The sequence below is a fragment of the Lolium rigidum genome, chromosome 5, assembly GCF_022539505.1.
Source record: "Lolium rigidum isolate FL_2022 chromosome 5, APGP_CSIRO_Lrig_0.1, whole genome shotgun sequence".
Classification (NCBI taxonomy): domain Eukaryota; kingdom Viridiplantae; phylum Streptophyta; class Magnoliopsida; order Poales; family Poaceae; genus Lolium; species Lolium rigidum.
Window position 1 is genome coordinate 202691580 of NC_061512.1, and position 26531 is coordinate 202718110.

The 26531-nt window shown below is 47.5% G+C and overlaps 1 protein-coding gene across 1 annotated transcript; it reads right to left on the bottom strand.

Annotated features, from left to right (window-relative positions):
• Positions 1-3543: 3543 nt before the first annotated feature.
• On the bottom strand, positions 3544-26317 carry LOC124656954 (solute carrier family 25 member 44-like). The gene is made up of 3 exons (XM_047195601.1): positions 26108-26317; positions 5051-5185; positions 3544-4912 (listed from the first exon to the last, which is right to left on the bottom strand). The coding sequence occupies exons 1-3, from the start codon at positions 26315-26317 to the stop codon at positions 3722-3724; spliced, it is 1536 nt and encodes a 511-aa protein (XP_047051557.1). The 3' UTR covers positions 3544-3721.
• Between the last annotated feature and the right edge of the window lie 214 nt (positions 26318-26531).

The window sequence follows — 26531 nt, forward strand, 5'->3', positions numbered from 1 at the left end:
TCCACGCGCCCTCCGACGATGCTAGATGCACTACCGGAGCAAGGATACGGCGGAGAGGATCTTATTCTGATCGCAGGATGTAGCCACCGCCTCACCATCCCAAAAAAGAGACTAAAAAACAAACTAAAGTATGAAGGGAAACTCCCCGCCGGCGAGGGACCGTGGTCCGCCACACCTCCAAGGCTCCAAAACTACCGGAGGCGGAGCGGACCAGCAGTATCGCTGGCAAGGAGGACGGAACTCTAGATGGATTTTGTGGCTTTTCCGCCGCCTCCTGTTGTTTCCGCTGCACGTACCGTTTGGGTTGGGGCTACTTATATGTGATTGTTAATGAACAAAAATCTACCATTGCAGATGCATGGGATGGTACAACCTGAAATTTACTTTTAGACGCACTATCGACCACCAGGCTTTATTTGCTAGATGGCTTGATTTTTTCTTTTTGTGGGGGAGATGGCTTGAATTGATTGACTTGATTCAAACCTTCCAGTTCTCCGAGAGGAAAATAAACCAGTGTGGCTGTTTCACCCTTCTGGTGAATGCTCGGATAAATCTTTCATGTTGGTTCCTTTGGTCCGCCGTTTTATTTCCCTGAATGAGCTCCAGCTCAAAACCTCTGTTTTTGGTTGCATGTTAATGGAACCAGGGGTGTGGCCCCTATGTTTTTTAAACATGTTATAATATGTAAACATAGATCAAGTTCCAAAGTTTGCTATAAGTATTTCAAAGTAGATTACTTATCAGTTATGACTTGTAATGCTGATGAATCTGTTAGCCATTTACATGTGGAGCACTAGCACTGTTTTTGGATCTGTCACTAGACCCACTTGTTTTGCTCAGTATCTTTGGTAGGTTGCTAAAATTCTACCCATGGTAACAAATGTCCATATCTTGGGTGTTGCTGCTTTTTTGCTGGCCTTTCTGGAAAACTCGAAATCGAGCTTGCTTAGAAGGGAAGCTCATATCATCTCTCATTGAGTTGATTTGTTACATGTGTGTTTTCCTTGAGCTTAGATGAAGTAACCAGAAGCAATGTGATTGAGGTAGCAGACAGATTGCATCAAGCTGATGTCAGGATACACGAAATGGTAAAAGGACGAACACTCTGAGGATCAGAGATTTGAGAGTGATGAAGACCAAGACGTTTTTTTAGATAAAAGGCAACTTTATTGCCCAACATTAACTTAATAAAGCACAAGACCAAGACGTCACTGCGGACTGAATGATGAAAAGAAAAAGAGAAAGTTCAATCTTCCCTGAAGGTGTCAACAACTGATGCTGCCTCCTTCCTCCGCACCTGGGAGGATGTGTGTTCGGTCTTTGCCTGTAATAGTTTGTAGCCTGTGTCTGTTTATCATTTGTCAGTTTAAAAGCGTTGGTTGCCAAGTTATCTCCAGGCCTAGTTTGGTCGTGCTTTTGTTTTGTAAAAACAGAGGGGAGCCCAGAAAAAACCTTAGTTTGCTTTACTTTGTAAGACTTGTAATGTTGTCCTTCAGATAATGAAACTGGTCTCTTTGTTGAGAGGCGTATGTTTTTATTTTATTTTATATACTTTTGATTAGTTTTCATTGGATAGGTATCCTGCTATACGTCTGATTCAGAACTAGGCTCTGTGGACGCAAAAGTCCTGCCTAATTCTAATGAGCTCTCACCATCTGAGTAATACCATAATTACAAGCACACTCCCATCCCTCAGGTCTGGTCAACGTAATTATATAAACCTTTTCTAAGACACTCACTGAAGCGGCTATCTGGACGTGGCATGTCTATCCTGAATGGCAGCCAGAGTGACAGCCTCAAGTCATTTCCAAAATTTAGGTGGGGCATTGGGTCAGAGGACAAATCACTTTGGGTAAGCTAATTAATTCACAGACATTAAAGAAAGATGAGGTAGGGTTTTATTCTTCCGTAGCATAATTATTCTCCTTCAAAGTCACTTTAAGTCATTTTCATTTGCCAATAATCATGTTATAGTATACCAAACTTGGGAGATGAGAGATTTTTTAGGTAAGGATCAGAGATCTTGATTCAGGTTAGTACCCCTATAGATGCGGCTCCAGGAGTTCAGTAGTGAGTAGTACCCTGTACTGCCTCTGTTTCTGAAAAGAATGCATGCACTTTTTTTAACTTTGACAAAAAATAGTCCAACGGTAGATGATTTATGTTATACGAAATTGATATCATTAGATTCATTCGAAACAAGTATCAAATGCACTCTTGACTAGACAGACTCCAAATTTATCTAATATTAATACATGTTGATGTTTGGGAGCTTGCTGTTACAGGAGGAAGCATATTGCTGTAGTTATTATATGTAATACTATATTAATTTGCTTCACTCAAATTTATCTATCTCATTCTCAACAGGAGTACTAGTATCCAACTAATTTTGTTTTCTCTTGGTGAACTTAGACTATGGTTAATATTAGGTAGAAATATAATTAACAATGATATTAGCACTTGAACAAACAAGAACAAGAGGTATTAAAAAAAAGTACTAAAAGACAATGTGCATAACACTATCAAATAAACAGAGCAATAGGAAGAAAGCAACCTTATTTTAGCCGATCCAGTGGATAATGATAGCATAGAAAATGAATAAGGACACGTCTAGCCACGGTAAACAAGAGAGGTTTACCATTATCAATATGAGAAATTTAGTGATTTGTAACCAATGTAGTGCAGGCAGTTGGAACATCATCAGCATCTAGTAGTACTTGTTCATTCCAAGAGAAGACTCTTAGGCCTCCCATTATCCCAATGACTAGAGGCTTAGAAGTTTTCAAGGGAAAAGCCGACAAAAAGGGTAAAACAGATCTCCCATTTTCCAGGATTGTATTGCATCAGGTCACTGCAGCAGTGCCCAGCTGTGTATGAGCACCTGTGCAGCGTAGCTGCCCAAGTACCTATCGCTCGTTACCATTCGTAGAATGGAAGCTGGAGCAAGTTGGAAGGCATCACATCAGCGTAAGCTACAGTGTGCTCCAGTCTCTCTATCATTTGACGTTTTCAGATACCTGATATGCCATGCAGTTCATGATCTGAACTAGAAATCAGAACAGATAGAGAGGGACAGGAATGACAGGGAACTTGCTTGGGCATTGCCGGAGTGTAATGCAGCGGTGATCTGATTACCATGTTTAGTTTGAAGCAGGGTAGTAAATGGCAAAATGAATTGCAGATCAGGAGTACAGTTTGTCTATCGTGCGTGTATAACCACACCTATGGCTAGACATCTTCAGTACCATTCAAAAGCAGAGTAACATCTAGGCGAATCAACCAACTCCCTCCGGCAAAAAAAGAGAGAATGAACTGACTCCATGAAGCCCCCTTTTTAGAGACTTGCTAATGCTATGTACAGATGGAATATGACAGAAAATGGTAGTAAGTGACTACATCAGTCTGATCAGCATTTCAAAAGAGTTTCAAGATCATTGAATTACTTCTGAAAGCTCACAGCATAAGACTTCCTAATGCTATATACAGAGAGTGAATTACTTCTGAAGGCTCACAACATAATAGAGTATCTGTGATGAGGCAGAGTACCTGAAATAAAGTTGATTGCTTTGATTGATAAGCTGTGGTTACAACAAAGACACTATGTACAAACAGTTGATCACCATTCTCTTTTCTACACCTGAAAGATCAGATAAGCTGTGGAAAGGAACGAAACAAACCAAGCAAAAACACCTACTTGCACTATCTATACTTCCATCAGAAGTCATGGACCACTGTCATGCCCCTTCTTGGCTGAGAGGCGCTTGAGGAACTCATAGGTGGTGATCATGGTGGTGGCCGACAAGGACATGGACGCCCACCTCGGGCCGAGCCCCCTGTAGCAGGCACCCCACCCGCCTTCCTTGATCAGCTTGCGCACGGTACGACCGATGGTGATTGGCTCGCCGTGGCCGTCCATGACCTGCATCCTGGTCTTGATGGTGTCCAGCGGCATGGTGACGAGCGCCGCGGCGCCGCCGGCCATCGCGGCACTGGCTCCCTGCACCACCATGAGAGTCTTGCAATTGGGCTCGAAGGAGGTGTCTCCTTCGCCGTGGTCGATTTCTCGCACACCCACACCGTACTGGCACAGGTAGCAGCCGACCCCGCTCCAGATTGCCTTCTGGGAGAGTGAGTAAGTCGCCCACCACACGGCATTGGAGGGGGCGTAGGTGAGGATGGACATGCCGAAGCCGCGGTAGAGGCCGCGGAGGCCGTCGGAGGCTGCGATCTTGCGGAAGGCGTCGAGGCCGCCGCGGTAGCGGGAGGCCGGGCACGGGTTGCCCTGCACCATGAGGCGCTGGCTGATGACGTCGACGGGGGTCCAGACGACCTGCGCGGCGACGGCGGCGGTGAGGCCGGCCGCGGCGCTTGCCACCGCGGACGCGGCGGGCTCCGGCGCGCCGAGGCCGAGCATGGCCGGGCCGACGGCGGAGCGCGTGGCCTCGAGCGCGCCCATGTAGAGCGCGCGCGCGGGGACGGTTCCCGCGAGGGAGGTGGCGAAGCCGCGGTAGAAGGCGAGGGCCCCCTCCCGCCGCAGGATGGTGGTGGCCGCGGCGGCAGCGGAGGGCGGGAGGCCCGCTCCGGCTCTCGCCCCCGCCGCGGCGGCGTGCGCCGGGGGCGGCTCCGGCGCGACCTGCAGGCGCGTCTTGAGGACGACGGCGGGGTAGAGCGCGGCGGAGACGGCGGAGAAGAGCCCCGCGCCGAGGAGGAAGAAGCGCGACTTGTCGAGGCGGTCCCAGTCGATGTCCGCCGGGAGCTGCAGCTCCTGGCCCTGCTCCGCCGCCGCGTCCGGCGGCGGCGGAGGCGCGTGCCGGCGATCTATGGCCTCTCCTCCATGCCGGCTCGCCGGAGACAGCGGTATGCCACTCCCGGGGATTGCTCTTCCTGCGCGCGCCTCACACGGCCACCGAGGCTACGGACACTGGAGGAATCCGGATTTCCTCGGCAAACGGCGGCGGCTAGGGTTTTGGGAGGAAGCGGGAGGGAGCAGGGCAGGCGGTGGGAGAAGGGAAGGGAAGATGGGTGCGAAGCGTGTGGAATGGCGTCGGACCGGACGTGGCGCGCTCTGATTATCCAGTCCAAGAAAGTTGAGATTTTCAGAATTCGGAAGAGACTGTTGCTCCCTACGGTTGGTGCTGATGCTGGATGCGGCGCGTGGCACCCAGCGCCGGCGGGTTGGATAATCCTGCCCAAAGGAGGCAAAACCTCGGATATATCCAAATTCATTTTAAGGCATTTCGAGAAATTCCACATGATATGAATTAGAGCTTGTTTGGCAGCCATTGTTTCGTGCTGGAATCCTGAAATTCAATCGAGCTTCCATAGGTTTGCCGGCCACGGAACCATCATTTTAATTGAAAATTCCAACAATTGCTACTCTCCCTCTCATAAGGAATAACATAGAATTATCTAAATTTAAATGTATCTGAACGTTTGTAGATACATTTAAATTTAGATAAATCTGGCATCTTTTTTTAGCATAGGGAGTGTACTATATGTTAAGTCCATTTCTATCTCTAGCCCTGTCATTCTCGTGGAAATCATTTCGTTCTATTTCACAAATCGTTGTTGCATCCAAAATGATTATTTACCTTGGAATTTTGAATCGACAAACGAAATGAATATACCAATATCATTTTATTTGTACCAAATAAAATAAAATGATGGGTGCCAAACACACTATTAGAGCATCATGTGTGGACCCAATCGCCCCCAATAAGAGCATCTCCAACACGCGCTCTAAATTTGGCGTTGTAAAAATCACTTTACAACGCGCTCTATCCATGTTTTGTGCGTGAGGGCATATTCACCTCCAACAGAAGCTCTAAACCTTGGAGCTGTAAAAATCCGTAGTTATTTCTGCGCGAGACGGATACAGCGCGCTCTATCCGGCGCGGTAGATATAGTTCACGACATAGCGCTTTTGCCTCAAGCTGTATTTTACAGCGCGGGATAGAGCGCTTGTTGGAGCATAATTTTACACCCACGCGCTAAACCAGCAACTTTTTTGGATACAACGCGGGATAGAGCGCGTGTTGAAGATGCTCTAAAGGCTCCTCAGAGCGCATGACCTAAAAATAAATGCGTCAAGTCAGATTTTCATATGCTCGTTGCACCCAGTATTGCCTAAGAAGAATTTTCACGCCTCCATGTCGATCCCAACCCACATAGGGCGCTTGAGAGCGCCGGACATAAGAGCGCTCCAGTCGCGTCCCCTAAACCGTCTCCCAAACCGCGCCGGATTGAGCGTTTGGGGGACGTGTTTCGTTCGTGCCGCGTTTGGGGGACGTCGCTCCCCAGCCGCGTCCCCCAAACGCCCTCAACCCCAAACATTAAAAATAATTTTTTTGGTATTTTTATTTCAATTTCCACAAACTAATACATAATTGGGAACCTGCTTTACACAAAGACATAGTTTGGAACATGGTTTTCCACAAACTAATACATAGTTTGAACCATGGTGGACACAAATATAAAATTTTGCAAAAAAACTAAACCTAACTAGGCCGTGCATCGAAGGTCTCCTGTGTTCGCTGCTAAGAAAGAACACTCGAGGGCACACCCAGTCACCCAAACTGGAAAATCCAGCGGGAGGATGGTGCCCTTGTTGGTTCTACCGATGAGACGAACATTCAGAAACTTCCGTGCACGTATTCGCTGCGAAGAAACAACACTCTTCATCATCAGTCGTCCTCCTCGTCGGTGTTGTCGCCGTGGTAGTCCCGGCGGCAGCGCGTCTCGTCGAAGACCTTGACGCTCATGTCCCTGTCGCCGAAGTAGGAGAACGGGAGGATGAAGCCGGCTTCGAGGCTGTGGTGGCGCGCGAACTTCTCCCAGCCGATGTTGAGGTACATCTTGCCGCGCGCGTCGTAGATCACGTCGACGATCCACCGGTAGTAGCCGCACGAAGCCTCCCGCAGATGCATCGTGCACGGGCAGTCGTCGCCGGCGACGTACTCGGTGAAGGACTCCGGCAGCCTCTGGATGCCGCGTGGGTCGCCCTTGAGGACGAGGACGAACTCGAACAGCACGCCCGGCTCCACGTCCATCTCCGACGATGAAGACGACGGCGTGGCAGGAGACGGCGAGCGTGCAGCTCTGCCGCGGCCACGACCACGACCACGACCACGGCCGCGAGCTCGGCCTCCGCCTCTACCAGACATGGCATCGACTCTTGTTGAGATGGTGGTGGCTAGGGTTGGGAGAGAGGCGCTAGGGTTTGTGTGTGAGAGGGACGATGAGAGGCGGCCCTTTTTATAGGCCGGAGGGAGGCGGGGGAGCGGTGACGCTCATTAACGCCGGCACGCAGAGCTAGGCGCGACGAGACGCGTCGCTGCGCCTCTGCGGGAACTGCATCGTCGCTGCGCGCTAATTACTTCCGTCACGAGGTAGGCGACGGTTAGGTTAAAATTTATTGTGCCGCTGACGGGTCAGCCCCGCCACTCCCCGCCTCGCTTTTCGGTGTGTCCGGCGTCTCCGGTGCGTCCCCTGTGGAACGGGGATGGGCTCGGGGCGCAAGACACCGTATCGGGGCGCGCCAGACAAAATTGGGCTTTGGGGGACGCGGCTGGAACCGTTTTTTGGTCCGGCGCGCCCCAAATTGCTTTGGGGGACGGTTTGAGGACGCGCCTGGAGATGCTCTAAGCCGTTGGATACTCATTGGAGGGCCAGCACTGTAATTAGCACAATGACTGGCTAGCGTAATGAAATACAAGAGTCAACCGTTGGTCAGTTTTAATTAAGAGCGCGATAGTTCTCCAGGTGGTGATAGGAGATGTGTCATGTCCTCAATGCATCTTCCCTACTCGGCAGAATGCGGGATTCCCACACGGAAGCGTTAATGCACATGCCTGCCTCCGTTGTTTAAACAAATACAGTGCACCCCGCTCTTGCGCGTCCACATTCGGGTCCTGGCCCACACTCACACCCACGTCCACCTCCACACCCAAACTCTAGCCGCCTACCATTCACCGAGATTGTCGCATGGCAATAAAAACCACCCACTAGTAAAAAATATGCCTTTCGTTTTTTGTCTCGGCTTAGTTTGGGGCCGGGATATGGCATGGCCACGTCGCCGCAAAATCAGCTGGAGGGCACGATCCCTTTTATCGCGGTCCATTATGATCCTTTTGTCGGGGTCTGAGGCTTTCTGCGGCCTGCTGGCATCCCTTTTGTCGCGGGTCGTGGTACGGCCCGCGACAAAAGGTCCAGGCCTATATATACACAGCCAGCCCCCCACCTCCCTACATTTTTTTTCCTTGGTGGTGAAAGGTGGAGGTTTATGATAGCTTTTTTTTCATGTGCACAAGAGGTGTTGGATGAAATGTTTGTGAGGATGCCACTTGATTTTATTTGATAAGATTTCTCTTTTTTTTTTATCCTGAAAGGTTAGCAACTATTTTCTCGTATACATAGTCCGCACAATACTAATTTTAACATGGTGATTGCATCTAATACATAATTGTACTTATGGTGTAGATGAGTCATCCATGGATGTACGGTAACCGATGTGATCCCGCTTTCAGAGAGGGCGTGAAATATTTCCTGCTTGTGGCCGATGCCAACAAGTCGAAGCAAGGTTTTATTTGTTGTCCATGTCTGAAATGTAAGAATGAGAAGGATTACTCTTGCTCAAGATACATTAAGAGCCACCTGCTTCGGTTCGGATTCATGTCCGGCTATAACGTCTGGACCAAGCACGGAGAAGAAGGGGTTATGATGGAAGACGACGATGAGGAAGAAGATAACGATGACCAGTACCGATCTATGTTCTCTGAAAACGATGATACCGCAATGGAAGACAATGAAGAAGAAGGAGGTGAAGAACGGGCACCAGATGATCCTGGTGATGATGATCTTCGTCGGGCCATTTCTGATGCAAGGAGAGACTGTGGCACAGATAAGTAGAGGTTGCAGTTCGACAAGATGTTAGAGGACCACCAAAAATTGTTGTACACAGGTTGTGAAGATGGGCAGAAAAAGTTGGGTAGCATATTGGAATTGCTGAAATGGAAGGCAGAGGCATGTGTGACTGACTCGGGATTTGAAAAATTGCTGATAATATTGAAGAAGCTGCTTCCAAGAAATAACGAATTGCCCGCCAGCACGTATAAAGCAAAGAAGCTTGTCCGCCCTCTAGGATTAAATGTGCAGAAGATACATGCATGCATTAAAATTCTCTACCGCGGTGAGAAGTACGAGAATTTGAATAAATGCCCGATATGCAGTGCATTGCGGTATAAGATCAGAAGAGATGACCCTGGTGATGTTGAGAGCGAGCCACCCAGGAAGAGGGTTCCTGCGAAGGTGATGTGGTATGCTTTCATAATACCACGGTTGAAACGTTTGTTCAGAAACAAAGAGCATGCCAAGTTGTTGCGATGGCACATGGAAGAACGTAAGAAAGACGCGATGTTGAGGCATCCCGCTGATAGTCGGCAGTGGAGAAACATCAAGAGAGAGTTCCCGGAATTTGCAGGTGAGGCAAGGAACTTATGGTTTGGTCTAAGTACAGATGGCATTAAAACTTTTGGGGAGCAGAGCTGCACTCACAACATCTGGTCCGTGACTCTATGTATCTACAACCTTCCTCCTTAGTTGTGCATGAAGCGGAAGTTCATTATTATGATAGTGCTTATCAAAGGCCCAAAGCAACCCAGCAACGACATTGATGTGTACCTAAGGCCATTAGTTGATAAACTTTTGGAGTTATGGGCCAAACCAGGTGTACGTGTGTGTGAGATGAGCACACCGAACAAGAATTTGACCTACTAGCGTTGCTATTCGTAACCATCAATGATTGGCCTTCTCTTAGTAACATTTCAAGACAGACGAACAAGGGATACAATGCATGCACACACTGTTTAGATGAGACTGAAAGTAAATATTTGGAAAAAAGTAGGAAAAATGTGTACCCGTACAATCACCGTTTTCTTCCGCGCAGGCATGCCTTAAGGAAAAAGGCAAGCATTTCAATGGCGAGGCAGAAACCCGTCCGAAGCCTGTCTCCCGTAGTGATGCTGATGTATTTGACATGGTCAAGGATTTAAATTTTATCTTTGGAAAGTGTCCAGGCAGTCGACCTGTCCCGAAAGACATTGACGGACACGCGCCCATGTGGAAGAAGAAATCTATTTTTTGGGAGCTAGAATATTGGAAAGTCCCGGAAGTCCGCTCTGCAATCGACGTGATGCACCTGACCAAGAATATTTGTGTGAATATTCTAGGTTTCTTGGGCACGTATGGGAAGATAAAAGATACAACAGAAGCACGAGTGGACCAGCAACATCATAAAGGACGAGACGAAAATCATCCAGGGCAGTTTGAAGGGCCTGCCAGCTACGCTCTTACCAAAGAAGAGAAGGAAATCTTTTTTGAAGTCCTATTCATTATCAAGGTTCCGTCTGGTTTCTCGTCGAATATAAATGGAATAGTAAATATGAAGGAGAAGAAATTCTAGAACCTAAAGTCTCATGACTGCCACATGCTTATGACACAATTGCTTCCGGTTGCATTGAGGGGACTTCTACCAGAAAATGTTCGACTAGCCATTGTAAAGATATGTGCATTCCTCAACGCAATTTCTTAGAAGGTATTGGATCCAGAAACTTTGTCAGGGTTACGGGTTGATGTGGTCGAATGTCTTGTCAGCTTCAAGTTGTTGTTCCCACCATCCTTCTTCAATATTATGACGCACCTCCTCGTTCACCTAGTTGAACAGATTAGAATTCTCGGTCCTGTATTTCTACACAATATGTTCCCCTTCGAGAGGTTCATGGGAGTCTTAAAGAAAATATGTTCATAATCGCGCTAGGTCAGAAGGAAGCAAAGGGCTACAGAACAGAGGAGGTCATTGAGTTTTGTGTTGACTTTCTTCCTGACCTTTAGCCGATTGGTGTTCTTGAATCTCGGTATGGGGGGAGGCTGACTGGAAAAGGCACACTAGGAAGGAAAGCAACATTGTGCAGGGACAAGCTTTCTTTCAATCAAGCACACTACACAGTTCTATACAATTCCAGCTTGGTGGCTCCGTACATCGAGAAACGCAAAAATGTTGTACGAGAAATAAACCTAGGCTAGCCCGAGTCCTTAAATACACGTCAACACATGAATACCTTCAGCAATTGGTTGCAAAGACATCTCATGAGTGACACCACTGTTGTAGAGCAACTGTACTTGTGGCCAGGTTACCATCTTCAAATATATGTACATTCCAAGGGTACGAGATAAATGGGAATACATTTTACACGATCGCCCAAGATAAAAAGAGCACCAACCAAAACAGTGGTGTCCGCTTCGATGCAAAAGACGAGAATAGGCAGACCACCACATATTATGGGTACATAGAGGAGATATGGGAACTTGACTATGTACCTACTTTTAAGGTCCCTTTGTTTCGGTGCAAATGGGTGAAGCTCAGCGGTGTACAGGTAGACGATAAGTACGGTATGCCAACAATGGATCTCAACAATCTTGCGTACATGGACGATCCATTCGTCCTAGCCAACGAGGTGGCTCAAGTTTTCTACGTGAAGGACATGTCTAGCAAACCGAGAAAAATAAATCAACAAAATAATACATCAACCGAAGAGCCAAAGCGCCAAATAGTTCTTTCGGGGAAAAGAAACATCGTGGGAGTGGATGAAAAGACAGACATGTCAGAAGATTATAATAAGGTTAAAGAAATTCCACCCTTCACGGTGAAAATTTACCCAAGCATCTTGCTAAATGATGAAGATTCTCCATGGCTACGGCACAGAAGAAAACCCTTCACGGTAATGTAATAATGTATTCTTAATAGTTCCCAAGACAATCTCTACATTTATGTAATAATGAGAACCCTCCTCTTGTACCCTGTGCTACTGGTTTTTGTGTAATCATGTAAGTGTATGTAAGATATTAAAAGTGGAGATGGTTGCTTTTTGTACCATATATATAGGAAGAAGATGCCGTAGGGCGTGTGCACCAACGACATCTTCGAGAAGTTGCGCCACGGGAGATTTTCCAACCCTTTCCCCAACACTGTTAGATGAGATGGAGTCTTTGACGGGCTTGCAGGAAAATTTTCTCGAGGCGCAACTTCCAAAGATGCCGTAGGGCGTGTGCACCAACGACATCTTCGAGAAGCTGCGCCACGGGAGATTTCCCAACCCTTTCTCCAACATTGTTAGAGGAGATGGAGTATTTCACGGGCTTGCAGGAAAATTGTCCCGAGGCGCAACTTCCGAAGATGCCATAGGGCGTGTGCACCAACGACATCTTCGAGAAGCTGCACCACGGGAGATTTCCCAACCCTTTTCTCCATCCATGGGGATGAAACTCTCCCTACCTGCTAGGTGATACGTCTCCGACGTATCGATAATTTCTTGTGTTCCATGCCACATTATTGATGTTATCTACATGTTTTATGCACACTTTATGTCATATTCGTGCATTTTCTGGAACTAACCTATTAACAAGATGCCGAAGTGCCGATTGCTTGTTTTCTCGCTGTTTTTGGTTTCGAAATCCTAGTAAGGAAATATTCTCGGAATTGGACGAAATCAAAGCCCAGGGGCCTATTTTTCCACGAAGCTTCCAGAAGTCCGAAGACGAAACGAAGTGGGGCCACAGGGGAGCCAAACCCTAGGGCGGCGCGGCCCCCCTTGGCCGCGCCGCCCTGTCATCCGGGGCCCTCGTGCCCCCTCTCGACTTGCCCTTCCGCCTACTTAAAGCCTCCGTGACGAAACCCCCGGTACCGAGAACCACGATACGGAAAACCTTCCGCAGACGCCGTCGCCGCCGATCCCATCTCGGGGATCCAGGAGATCGCCTCCGGCACCCTGCCGGAGAGGGGAATCATCTCCCGGAGGACTCTACACCGCCATGGTCGCCTCCGGAGTGATGAGTGAGTAGTCTACCCCCGGACTATGGGTCCATAGCAGTAGCTAGATGGTTGTCTTCTCCCCATTGTGCTATCATTGTCGGATCTTGTGAGCTGCCTAACATGATCAAGATCATCTATATGTAATTCTATATGTTGCGTTTGTTGGGATCCGATGAATAGAGAATACTTGTTATGTTGATTATCAAGACTATGTCTATGTGTTGTTTATGATCTTGCATGCTCTCCGTTATTAGTAGATGCTCTGGCCAAGTTGATGCTAGTAACTCCAAGAGGGAGTATTTATGCTCGATAGTGGGTTCATGCCTCCGTGAATCTGGAGGAGTGACAAGAACCACTAAGGTTATGGATGTGCTGTTGCCACTAGGGATAAAACATTAGTGCTATGTTCAAGGATGTAGTCACTAGTTACATTACGCGCAATACTTAATGCAATTGTCTCGTTGTTAGCAACTTAATACTCGGAGGGGGTTCGGATGATAACCTCGAAGGTGGACTTTTTAGGCATAGATGCGATTGGATGGCGGTCTATGTACTTTGTCGTAATGCCCAATTAAATCTCACTATACTCATCATGATATGTATGTGCATGGTCATGCTCTCTTTATTTGTCAATTGCCCAACCGTAATTTGTTCACCCAACATGCTCGCTTGTCTTATGGGAGAGACACCTCTAGTGAACTCGTGGACCCCGGTCCAATTCTCTTTACTCGAAATACAATCTACTGCAATACTTGTTCTACCGTTTTCTCGCAAACAATCATCTTCCACACAATACGGTTAATCCTTTGTTACAGCAAGCCGGTGAGATTGACAACCTCACTCGTTTCGTTGGGGCAAAGTACTTTGGTTGTGTTGTGCAGGTTCCACGTTGGCGCCGGAATCCCCGGTGTTGCGCCGCACTACATCTCGCCGCCATCAACCTTCAACGTGCTTCTTGACTCCTCCTGGTTCGATAAACCTTGGTTTCTTTCCGAGGGAAAACTTGCTCGCTGTGCGCATCATACCTTCCTCTTGGGGTTGCCCAACGAACGTGTGAAATACACGCCATCAAGCATAAATTTCTCGGCGCCGTTGCCTGGGAGATCAAGACACGCTGCAAGGGGAGTCTCCACTTCTCAATCTCTTTACTTTGTTTTTGTCTTGCTTAGTTTTATTTACTACTTTGTTTGCTGCACTAAATCAAAATACAAAAAAATTAGTTGCTAGTTTTACTTTGTTTGCTATCTTGTTTGCTATATCAAAAATACAAAAAAAATTAGTTTACTTGCATTTACTTTACTTATTTCATCATGTTTCCTTTTAATTTTACCACAAAGAACATACCGGTAGGACGTGGGTCTATAGTTGGGAGAAATAATATAGAAGAATTCTTCAACCATGTTAGTACCATTGAAAATTTTGAAGATAGACACTTGGTAGACCTTGCGCCTACTTATGAAATTGCTGCTGCGCATTTAGTTCGCTTGTTGGAAACTAAATTTGTTAATCTTAATACTATAATCCAACACATGTTTTTCACACTTGGTGATATGGAAGAAGGGGAAAAGAAAGATTTTGTATTAGAAACCCTTCTTAGAGAATTTGGTGGTCTAGCAAGGGAAGCTAGAAAGGTGTTTGCTAAATTTAATATGCTTGGTTCTCCTACTAATTTTGTTAGTCTCCTTGAAAAGATGGATATGGATAGAATAAGATACACTAATAATATTGATGATGGAGGGGAGACCAAAGCACCAATACCATGTAAGCTCCTAGCTATGAATGATGCGCTAGAAAATAACTATGCTTGGCTTGTTCCTGAAAATTTGTTTGATGAGAGTAGCACGCCTAAGACTAATGAAAAGGGAGATGCTGAAACTTATGTATCCAATATACTATGCCTAGTTGAGAAAACTCCACACCTCGCTGTAGAAGTACCACCCTTCGATAATACTTGATACACACTTTCTGCGCCTAGCTGAAAGGCGTTAAAGAAAAGCGCTTATGGGAGACAACCCATGTTTTTACCTACAGTACTTTGTTTTTATTTTGTGTCTTGGAAGTTGTTTACTACTGTAGCAACCTCTCCTTATCTTAGTTTTGAGTTTTGTTGTGCCAAGTTAAGCCGTTGATAGAAAAGTAAGTACTAGATTTGGATTACTGCACAGTTCCAGATTTCTTTGCTGTCACGAATCTGGGTCCACCTCCCTGTAGGTAGCTCAGAAAATTATGCCAATTTACGTGCATGATCCTCAGATATGTACGCAACTTTCATTCAATTTGAGCATTTTCATTTGAGCAAGTCTGGTGCCATTTTAAAATTCGTCAATACGAACTGTTCTGTTTTGACAGATTCTGCCTTTTATTTCGCATTGCCTCTTTCGCTATGTTGGATGAATTTCTTTGATCCACTAATGTCCAGTAGCATTATGCAATGTCCAGAAGTGTTAAGAATGATTGTGTCACCTCTGAATATGTCAATTTATATTGTGCACTAACCCTCTAATGAGTTGTTTCGAGTTTGGTGTGGAGGAAGTTTTCAAGGATCAAGAGAGGAGTATGATGCAACATGATTAAGGAGAGTGAAAGCTCTAAGCTTGGGGATGCACCCCGTGGTTCACCCCTGCATATATCAAGAAGACTCAAGCGTCTAAGCTTGGGGATGCCCAAGGCATCCCCTTCTTCATCAACAAATTATCAGGTTCCTCCCCCGAAACTACATTTTTATTCGGCCACATCTTATGTGCTTTTTCTTGGAGCGTCGGTTTGTTTTTGTTTTTTGTTTTGTTTGAATAAAATGGATCCTAGCATTCACTTTATGGGAGAGATACACGCTCCGCTGTAGCATATGGACAAATATGTCCTTGGTTTCTACTCATAGTATTCATGGCGAAGTTTCTCCTTCGTTAAATTGTTATATGGTTGGAATTGGAAAATGATACATGTAGTAATTGCTATAAATGTCTTGGGTAATGTGATACTTGGCAATTGTTGTGCTCATGTTTAAGCTCTTGCATCATATGCTTTGCACCCATTAATGAAGAAATACATAGAGCATGCTAAAATTTGGTTTGCATATTTGGTTTCTCTAAGGTCTAGATAATTTCTAGTATTGAGTTTGAACAACAAGGAAGACGGTGTAGAGTCTTATAATGTTTTCAATATGTCTTTTATGTGAGTTTTGCTGCACCGGTTCATCCTTGTGTTTGTTTCAAATAAGCCTTGCTAGCCTAAACCTTGTATCGAGAGGGAATACTTCTCATGCATCCAAAATACTTGAGCCAACCACTATGCCATTTGTGTCCACCATACCTACCTATACTACATGGTATTTTCCCGCCATTCCAAAGTAAATTGCTTGAGTGCTACCTTTAAAATTCCATCATTCACCTTTGCAATATATAGCTCATGGGACAAATAGCTTAAAAACTATTGTGGTATTGAATATGTAATTATGCACTTTATCTCTTATTAAGTTGCTTGTTGTGCGATAACCATGTTTACCGGGGAACGCCATCAACTCATTGTTGAATTTCATGTGAGTTGCTATGCATGTTCGCCTTGTCCGAAGTAAGGGCGATCTACACCGAGTTGAATGGTTTGAGCATGCATATTGTGAGAGAAGAACATTGGGCCGCTAACTAAAGCCATGATCCATGGTGGAAGTTTCAGTTTTGGACAAATATCCTCAAATCTCTAATGAGAAAATAATTAATTGTTGTCAAATGCTTAAAGCATTAAAAGAGGAGTCCATTATCTCGTTGTCTATGTTGTCCCGGTATGGATGTCTAAGTTGAGAATAATCAAAAGCGAGAAATCCAAATGCGAGCTTTCTCCTTAGACCTTTGTACAAGGCGGCATAGAGGTACCCCTTTGTGAAACTTGGTTAAAGCATATGTATTGCGGTGATAATCCAGGTAGTCCAAGCTAATTAGGACAAGGTGCGGGCACTATTGGTACACTATGCATGAGGCTTGCAACTTATAAGATATAATTTACATGATGCATATGCTTTATTACTACCGTTGACAAAATTGTTTCATGTTTTCAAAATCAAAGCTCTAGCACAAATATAGCAATCGATGCTTTTCCTCTATGAGGACCATTCTTTTACTTTCAATGTTGAGTCAGTTCACCTATTTCTATCCACCTCAAGAAGCAAACACTTGCGTGAACTGTGCATTGATTCCTACATACTTGCCTATTGCACTTATTATATTACTCTATGTTGACAATATCCATGAGATATACATGTTACAAGTTGAAAGCAACCGCTGAAACTTAATCTTCTTTTGTGTTGCTTCAATACCTTTACTTTGAATTATTGCTTTATGAGTTAACTCTTATGCAAGACTTATTGATGCTTGTCTTGAAGTGCTATTCATGAAAAGTCTTTGCTATATGATTCACTTGTTTACTCATGTCATACATATTGTTTTGATCGCCGCATTCACTACATATGCTTTACAAATAGTATGATCAAGATTATGATGGCATGTCACTCCGAAATTATCTCGTGTTATCGTTTTACCTGCTCGGGACGAGCGGAACTAAGCTTGGGGATGCCGATACGTCTCCGACGTATCGATAATTTCTTGTGTTCCATGCCACATTATTGATGTTATCTACATGTTTTATGCACACTTTATGTCATATTCGTGCATTTTCCGGAACTAACCTATTAACAAGATGCCGAAGTGCCGATTGCTGTGTTTCTGCTGTTTTTGGTTTCAGAAATCCTAGTAAGGAAATATTCTCGGAATTGGACGAAATCAACGCCCAGGGGCCTATTTTTCCACGAAGCTTCCAGAAGTCCGAAGACGAAACGAAGTGGGGCCACAGGGGAGCCAAACCCTAGGGCGGCGCGGCCCCCTTGGCCGCGCCGCCCTGTCATCTGGGGCCCCTGTGCCCCCTCTCGACTTGCCCTTCCGCCTACTTAAAGCCTCCGTGACGAAACCCCCAGTACCGAGAACCACGATACGGAAAACCTTCCAGAGACGCCGTCGCCGCCGATCCCATCTCGGGGGATCCAGGAGATCGCCTCCGGCACCTCGCCGGAGAGGGGAATCATCTCCCGGAGGACTCTACACCGCCATGGTCGCCTCCGGAGTGATGAGTGAGTAGTCTACCCCTGGACTATGGGTCCATAGCAGTAGCTAGATGGTTGTCTTCTCCCCATTGTGCTATCATTGTCGGATCTTGTGAGCTGCCTAACATGATCAAGATCATCTATATGTAATTCTATATGTTGCGTTTGTTGGGATCCGATGAATAGAGAATACTTGTTATGTTGATTATCAAGACTATGTCTATGTGTTGTTTATGATCTTGCATGCTCTCCGTTATTAGTAGATGCTCTGGCCAAGTTGATGCTAGTAACTCCAAGAGGGAGTATTTATGCTCGATAGTGGGTTCATGCCTCCGTGAATCCGGAGGAGTGACAAGAACCACTAAGGTTATGGATGTGCTGTTGCCACTAGGGATAAAACATTAGTGCTATGTTCAAGGATGTAGTCACTAGTTACATTACGCGCAATACTTAATGCAATTGTCTCGTTGTTAGCAACTTAATACCGGAGGGGTTCGGATGATAACCTCGAAGGTGGACTTTTTAGGCATAGATGCAGCTTGGATGGCGGTCTATGTACTTTGTCGTAATGCCCAATTAAATCTCACTATACTCATCATGATATGTATGTGCATGGTCATGCTCTCTTTATTTGTCAATTGCCCAACCGTAATTTGTTCACCCAACATGCTGCTTGTCTTATGGGAGAGACACCTCTAGTGAACTGTGGACCCCGGTCCAATTCTCTTTACTGAAATACAATCTACCGCAATACTTGTTCTACCGTTTTCTCGCAAACAATCATCTTCCACACAATACGGTTAATCCTTTGTTACAGCAAGCCGGTGAGATTGACAACCTCACTCGTTTCGTTGGGGCAAAGTACTTTGGTTGTGTTGTGCAGGTTCCACGTTGGCGCCGGAATCCCCGGTGTTGCGCCGCACTACATCTCGCCGCCATCAACCTTCAACGTGCTTCTTGACTCCTCCTGGTTCGATAAACCTTGGTTTCTTTCTGAGGGAAAACTTGCTGCTGTGCGCATCATACCTTCCTCTTGGGGTTGCCCAACGAACGTGTGAAATACACGCCATCACTAGGTTGGCTTGTTTGTCTGCTTGCCAAGGAGTATCGATGGTCCTTTTATAGGCACGACCCCGCTTCTGGTTTGTCTTGTTCCTCCGACAGGGCGTCGTGCGCTACATGCTTTATCTCATCGAGCAGTGCGTCCACCCACGCGGTCTTATCCTGCCGACAGCTTTAGTCCCGGTTGCACCCACCAGCCGGGGCTAAAGCTTACCAAGACCATTATCCCAGCGACAGTTTTGTTAGATGACACAAAAACCACCTTTAGTCCCGGTTGCACCCACCAGCCGGGACTAAAGGTTAGATGACCAGCTCTGGATTCCTCTTCTTCCCGCCATTTCTTCCCGCCTCTGTCTTCCCGCCTCCTGTCTTTCCACCCACATTTTGTCCCGCCATTTGCCACTATATATATGTAGCCCGGTTTGGCCAGCATTATCACATCTCTACAATCTTTCATCACTCTCTCATGGCTTCCACCGTACCCACTCTAACCTACCAGCAGGTGGAGGAGCTTTGCGCCTCGAACTACCCGTGTCCACCGGGCTACCGCGTCCCCGACGACTGGAGCCTAAGCGCCGGAGGCGTGCCGGTCTCTCCCGTCCCTCAGGGTAATGCGCGCCGGGCGGCCATCACGAACCACTACTACCTCGACCTCACACCGGAGCAGCAGATGAATCCCCGCTGACATCCCGACAACCACCAGACTTGGGACGTCTTCTTCATCAATCGGTGTGAGAGGGCGCTCGCCAGGTATGAGGAGGACGGTCTGCCTCCTGGGAACTTCCACGAGGCCATCCGCCAGCTATGGTGGGGCGGTCGGACTCTACAGAGCGTCATGGACTATATCACGGCCGGCGATATCCCCCGCGTGCGCTACCCTCAGCTCCAGTCGAGGTTCGAGCCACGAGCGCCGCCCGACGACAGCGACGACGACGACAGTGGCAAATTATAAGGCGACGATTACCAGTACAACGGCGGTGACTACGAAGACTACGAGTATGCATATTGTAGGCCTAGGCAGGAGTATGACTAAATCACTCCAACATTCCAAGATGTACTCCTAGGCCTTTGGATCATCGCATGATGTACTCGTTTTATTATCTTTCCTTTTCCTCGGTTTTCTACTCATGTCCTTCACATATAAAACCTGAGCAACATCTTTACTCATGTCCTTCACATATAAAAGGTTACACATTTTTGTAGAACATAGAAGATCAAACATAGCTAAAAAAACATTGAAAATACAATTAAAATAGAAAAACGACTAGTCTAGTCTACTCGTCGTCGGAGGTTGTCTCGATCCAAATGTTGTCCCACCGAGGGTCGTTCTCGGCCCAAGTTGTATTCGGGTTGTCGATCTCGAACTCGGCGACGGCCCGACGGTGGCGCCTATCGGACCTGCGCTGTGCCCTGAGGTCAGCGAAGAACGCATCGGTGTTGTCGATGTCGCTGGGGAACTACGCCCCCCACTGGCGCATCAACTCCTCATCGTGCTCGGCGATGGCGATCTGACGCTGCACCTGGCGGTGGCGGCGACGGTCCTCGTCGTCGACGAAGCATGGCACTGGCACGAGGAACTCCGCCTCCTCTAGCGATTCGACGTCCGGGAAGTTCATGTCGCACCGTGGCTGCCGAAATCACCACGCAGCAGCGTCGTAAGCGCGCGCCGCCAACTCCGGTGTGTTGTACGTGCCGAGGGTGAGGCAGAAGCCACCAGCGCGCATCTCGGCGTAGAACCTACCGATCGGACGCGCTCGGACGCCACGGAAACCGGACGACCCGCGGCGGCGCGGTGGCATCTCGGAGACGAATGAGCGGAGGCGGCGGCGACGCGTGGCGCGGGGAAGCGGCAGGTGAAGATTCCGTGGAGTTTGGTTGCACGCGGACGCGGCGCTTTATAGCGCGCACGCGAAGCGACACGTCAAGTTTGGCGACACGTGGCGCGGGGAAGCGGCAGGGCATGTCACGTGGAAGAGGCGGCCGCGGCGGGGCATGGCATGTGGAATCAGTGGCTACATGTCGCACGGTGGCGACAACGGGGCAAGACACGCGTGGAAAGTTTGGCGACATGTGGCGCGGGGAAGCGGCGGGGCATGGCACGTGGAAGGGGCGGCGGCGGGGGGCATGTCACGTGGAATCGGTGGCTACACGTCGCACGACGGAGGCAGCGGGGCGAGACACGTGTGTAAGCGGCGGCAACACGTGGCATGGGGCTGATCTGTGGCCTTTTCATCCAACGGCTTGAAAATGGCCAGAGCCGTTGGATGGAAAGGCCACTGATCAGGCCCCCCCCCCCTTTTGTTGCGGGTGGTGGCACGACCGCGACAAAAGGCCCCCCCTTTTGTCACGGGTGGTGCCACCACCCGCGACAAAAGGGTGTGTGCTATATAAGGCCTCCGTGTCGCGGGCGGAGCCACCACCCGTGACCTGGAGGCCAACCCTATACAAAATCGTGCCGCTAGGCTGCCGGATTGTTGATCCGCCGCCTCCGCCCCAGCCGCCGGCTATCTTCCGCGCCTCCGGCCGCCGCCCCCGCCACCTCTGCGCCGCGCCTCGGGGAAAACCTTTGCGCCGTGCCTCGGGCTGCTCTGTGCCGCCGCCCTCTGCAGCGCCGCCACCCTCTGACGCGCCGCAACTGGTAGCCACCGTACCGCCGGACGTCGGCACCCGGCCAGCCCCCTAGCTAATTAGTTTAAGTTTTTTTTGTTAATTAATTAGTTTTAGTTAGTATTTAGTTTAATTAGCTTGTATTTAGTTTAAGTATTTTGTATTTAGTTAGTTTAAGTATTTTGTATTTAGTTTTAGTATTTTGTAGTTAGTTTAAGTATTTTGTATTTAGTTAGTTTAAGTATTTTGTATTTTGTGTTTAGTTAGTTTAAGTATTTTAGTATTTAGTTAATTAGTTTTAGCACGAAAACCCGACGCACTCTCCCTCTCGCGAACACCTAACGCCGACGCCCTCTCCCTCTCGCGAACACCCGACGCCGACGCCCTCTCCCTCTCGCGAACACCCGACGCCGACGCCCTCTCCCTCTCGCGAACACCCGACGCCGACGCCCTCTCCCTCCCGCGAACACCCAACGCCAACACCCTCACGCGAACACCCGACGCCGACACCCTCTCCCTCTTGCAAACACCCGATGCCGACACCCTCTCCCTCTCGCGAACACCCGACGCCGACACCTTCTCCCTCTCGCAAACACCCGACGCGCGCCTCATCTACCGGCCATCGCATTGTCGAGATCCTCTACCTCACGCTGCACGAACTAGGCCCCGCGACCTCTTCTCCCTGCTCCACGCATGTACTTATCGATTTAATATTTTGGTTAGGGTTAGAACATGTACTTATCGATTTAATTTTTTGCAGAAATAATGGATCCATTCCATCGAGACTTCGAACAGGAAGACATAGTCGAGGAAATAATCTACGAAACCAATCTAGAAGGCGACCGAGAAGCGGACGGCTCCGGTGATGAAGAAGCCGACCGAGATGCGGACGGATTCGTTGATGGAGAAGACCACAGCTCCGGTGATGGAGAAGCCAATGGCTCCGGTGATGGAGAAGCCGACGGCTCCGGTGATGGAGAAGCCGAGTGCTCCGGTGATGGCGAGGTATACGATCACTAGAGGCATTAATGGAATTCTACATGTACATGTATATAAATTAGTTAATTTTTATTCTCTTCGGCATCCGAAAATAAGTTGGACAAACGAGGCCCGACAAAGAAGTTGGGAAAAAATGACCACTGTACAATTACATGTATATCACCTAAAGGCCAACCGGTGCAACCCGCAACTGCCGCAACGATATTTAAAAATCAGTGCAGAGTTATGGTTAGGGATCGCAGCCCGATCACTATTAGAGAATGGAACAAGAGCAAGAAGGTGCCCGAAAGTGAGGTTGCCGATAGGTACAAAGGCTCGCTTTTTGACAACCTCATGGCACATTTCACCTTGCCAGAATTGGGATCGCAGATTGAGATGGACAAGCAGAGGCAGCTAGTGAAGAAGTGGGCTCTTTAGAAGGTGGGGGAACTTTTCAAGGCGTGGAAGAACCGATTATGGGCAACTTATAAGGAGGAGAACAAGCCTCCAAAATTCTAAGGCTACCTATCGAAGCAGGAGCATAACTGGGAAGCATTTGTGAAGTACAAGAGCTCAGAGGATGCTGTGGCATTGTCAAAGAAAAACAAGAAGAATGCAAGCGAAAAGGTATATCACCATCATATGGGGCGAGGGGGCTACAAAGTAGCCATGCCTAAGTGGGATGAACAAGAGGCTGAGATGCAGCGGAATGGGATCATTCCAGAACCCATCCGAGAATTGGTTCCTTGCGCATGGCTGTGAGTATGACATGCGGACAGGGGACCTTGTTTAAAGTGATAGCAAGGTTAAGATACCCAGGGAAAAATGGCTTGAAGTGACGATAGATATTAATTCAGAAAAATTGAAGTTTGTTCCCGATAGAGAGAAAGACTTGCTGACGCTTGTCCTCGGTAATCATGAAAAGGGAGGACGAACAAGAGGCTTCGGCCCTAGTTATCCACGGTCGTTTGGGTTTCCGGACGACGCGGAGACTTATAGAAGCCGAGCGAGAGCAAAACAACGCCAGCTGGAGGTGCAGAATAACCGGTTAGCCGAGTTCCAACGCCAACTTGACCAGCAGTAGCGGGAGATTCAGCAGCAGCAGCGGGATATTAATGAACTTAAAGGACATCGCGAGCCAGATAATACCGCCGGCATATCTCATCGGCGAGGAAGCAGCGTTGCCGACTCGGAGGCCCCGCCTGAATGTACACGGACAATAGATGGCGGTCCTGGCTACCCCGTGGATGGAATCAAGGAGCAGACACCTTGTGATCTCCATGACGTGTTCAGGAACATATCTCTTAAGGTGGTGGTCGGCTTTGCTTTACCTACATCAGGACCTGAAGGTGAGCCAACACTATAGCGTGACACTGCGATTCCAGCTGGCTATGCTCGTGTCGAGGTGGATTCAATTGTACCGACGTTTGAGTCATTGCAGCTTGAAATATCTGGAGGTGAAGGTCGGGATACACTTGGAGACGTAGTGGGTGACATCATTCTTTGGGATAAGAAAAACATCAAGCTTCCAGGCTGGGTACCCCCTACTAGTCGTCGCAGGTCACCATCACCTCCTCCAAGTGATCACAGGTCACCATCACCTCCTCCGAGTGGTCACATGTCACCACCATCACCCCATGAGTATGACCACCACATCCCTAGTCCATCTCAATCTCCTGCGCCGCCGCCTGCACCCACTAAGACTCGGTAGGCACCCAACAAGCGGAAGCGTTTCAAGAGTCCTGTCCGCCAAATGCCGCCCCTCCCAAGAGTACCAAAGGTTCCTCCCCCCGTCCTTATGATCTTACTGAAGAGGAAACTGAGGTTGTTGTAAATAAACACAATCATGAACATTTTCATAAGGAGAAAGCCAAGCCCCCAGCACCATACAAAGAGAAGCAAAAAGCATATGCTCTTCATTTTCTGAATACACCATCGCAATATGACTTACACGAGAAGAAGGATGACTATACACGCACACTTGCGAGGGTAATTGAGAAGAAGGATAGTCCTAGGGTAATTGAGAAGAAGGATAGTGCTAGCACGAGCAAATCATCAACTAGAAGTGTAGCCGGGAAGAAATCAAGTTCAACAAGTGTACCCAAGGCCAAGCAAGCGACAGCAAGCAGAAAAAGAAAGGAAGTTCCGCAGCTCGGAGAACAGGCCAAACTATTGATCCCACCCCTCAAAGTGTTAGATATTCCCTCAGTGTACCAGGAACATGGTGGTTTCGATATGGAAGAAGCTGTGTTGCTAGCGGCTCAAGTTGGTTGTACCGTGGAGCAATTGTGAGTGCCCACGATGCTGCAGTACCCACTGCTGATATAGCTCCTAAATTTGTCTACGGGGCCGACTTGGTCAGCAAAGAGCGGCTGCATCAACTGCCAACGCATATGCAGAATTTGCATCCGTGGTACCTTGATGCGTGCAAGGTGGACCAAAGATACATCATGGCGAATATCCCAGAAGAATATTACTTCCGAAGGGAGGATCTCCATATTGAGATTCCCGAACTTTGGCAGTTATTCAATTTTGAGGCCCTCGACAAATCTCTCATGAGTTGCTATTGCTTGTAAGTTGTTGTAACATCCCAAAATTTCAAAACAAAGAAAAATTAATTTCCCTTATTACAAAATTTGGAGCCAACAAAAACTTGAATTGAATTATATGGTGTGCATAGTGTTCATGCATGAATGTTGTGATGTTGCCATGATGTTTGTTCAAAGTATTTGACAATGTTTCTAAACCCTAACCATGCCTCTTTAGATCCAAGAGAAACAAAGAAAAAGAAAATAAAATAAAAATAGAATTATATATGAGCCTATGGCCACATTTGCAAATACTAATCTAGGCCATCTTTAATTTGTGTAGAGGGTTTGAAAACATTAACAAACTCAAAACAATAGCATTTGAGTCAAAGAAAAGCAAAACAAATAAAAAGAAAAAGGAAAAATCAATGCACATATGATAATGGTCACTTTTTACAATTTTATCAGGATGCCTACTTTCAGCCCCTGTAGTTAATCTTTTCTAAACTAAACTTCCCCATCTCTTTGCCCATCATCCAAGAACATATCAAGGTGATCACATTGGTGTTGACCAACCTTGCTGAATCATTTTCAAATCCTTATAATAAGCATGCCAAGTAGCAACATTGAAACATATTTAAGATCCTCTCAAATTTGAATTTCATCAAACCAAACCCATTTTGCAAACCAATGCCACCAAGAGATGTCAAATAATATTATAATAACACCCATAAAATAGTTTGGAAAAATTCAAAATATTTTCTCTTGCGGCTATTTCAACAAACACCTTGTGTGCAAGAATTAGACAAAGGCATACACTCTAAAAACCAGTGGGTTTTAGCCTAAACCCTAGCCCCATTTGTCACCCACAGTGTCCTCTGTCCTCCCTTGACCTCACCATGTCCTTGCAAACCCTGTGCCTTGCTGATTTGCACCATGACATGGCCATGCCATCCCCTTGGACACCTCCACCATGCTCACCATGTCACCCTCCCTGCTAGCCCTGCTAACCTTGTCAAATAGCTCCTCCTCACTCCCACAAACCTGCTCGTGCCAGCTCAGGGAGGAGACGAGGTGTGAATCGACGAGGCAGGGACGCGCCCATGCCACCCAGACACGCCAGAGCGTGCATGGACGCGACCACGGGCACGCTAGGGCACGACCTTGCCCCGTCGCCTCCGACCTCCCCATGACCTCTCCTTTCTCCCACGCGCTCACCAGGACGCCAGCTCCCTCCTAGACACGACCATCTAGCCCGAGGAGCCCTATAGCCATCGTCACCATCGACGACCTCCGCCGCAATACCGCACGGACGCCGACGTCGCCCGACCGCCTCAGTCCTTCCCCCTCTGTTCTGCGGCCACCATGACGAACGCAATGACGCCGTGAGCCATCCCCTACCCTC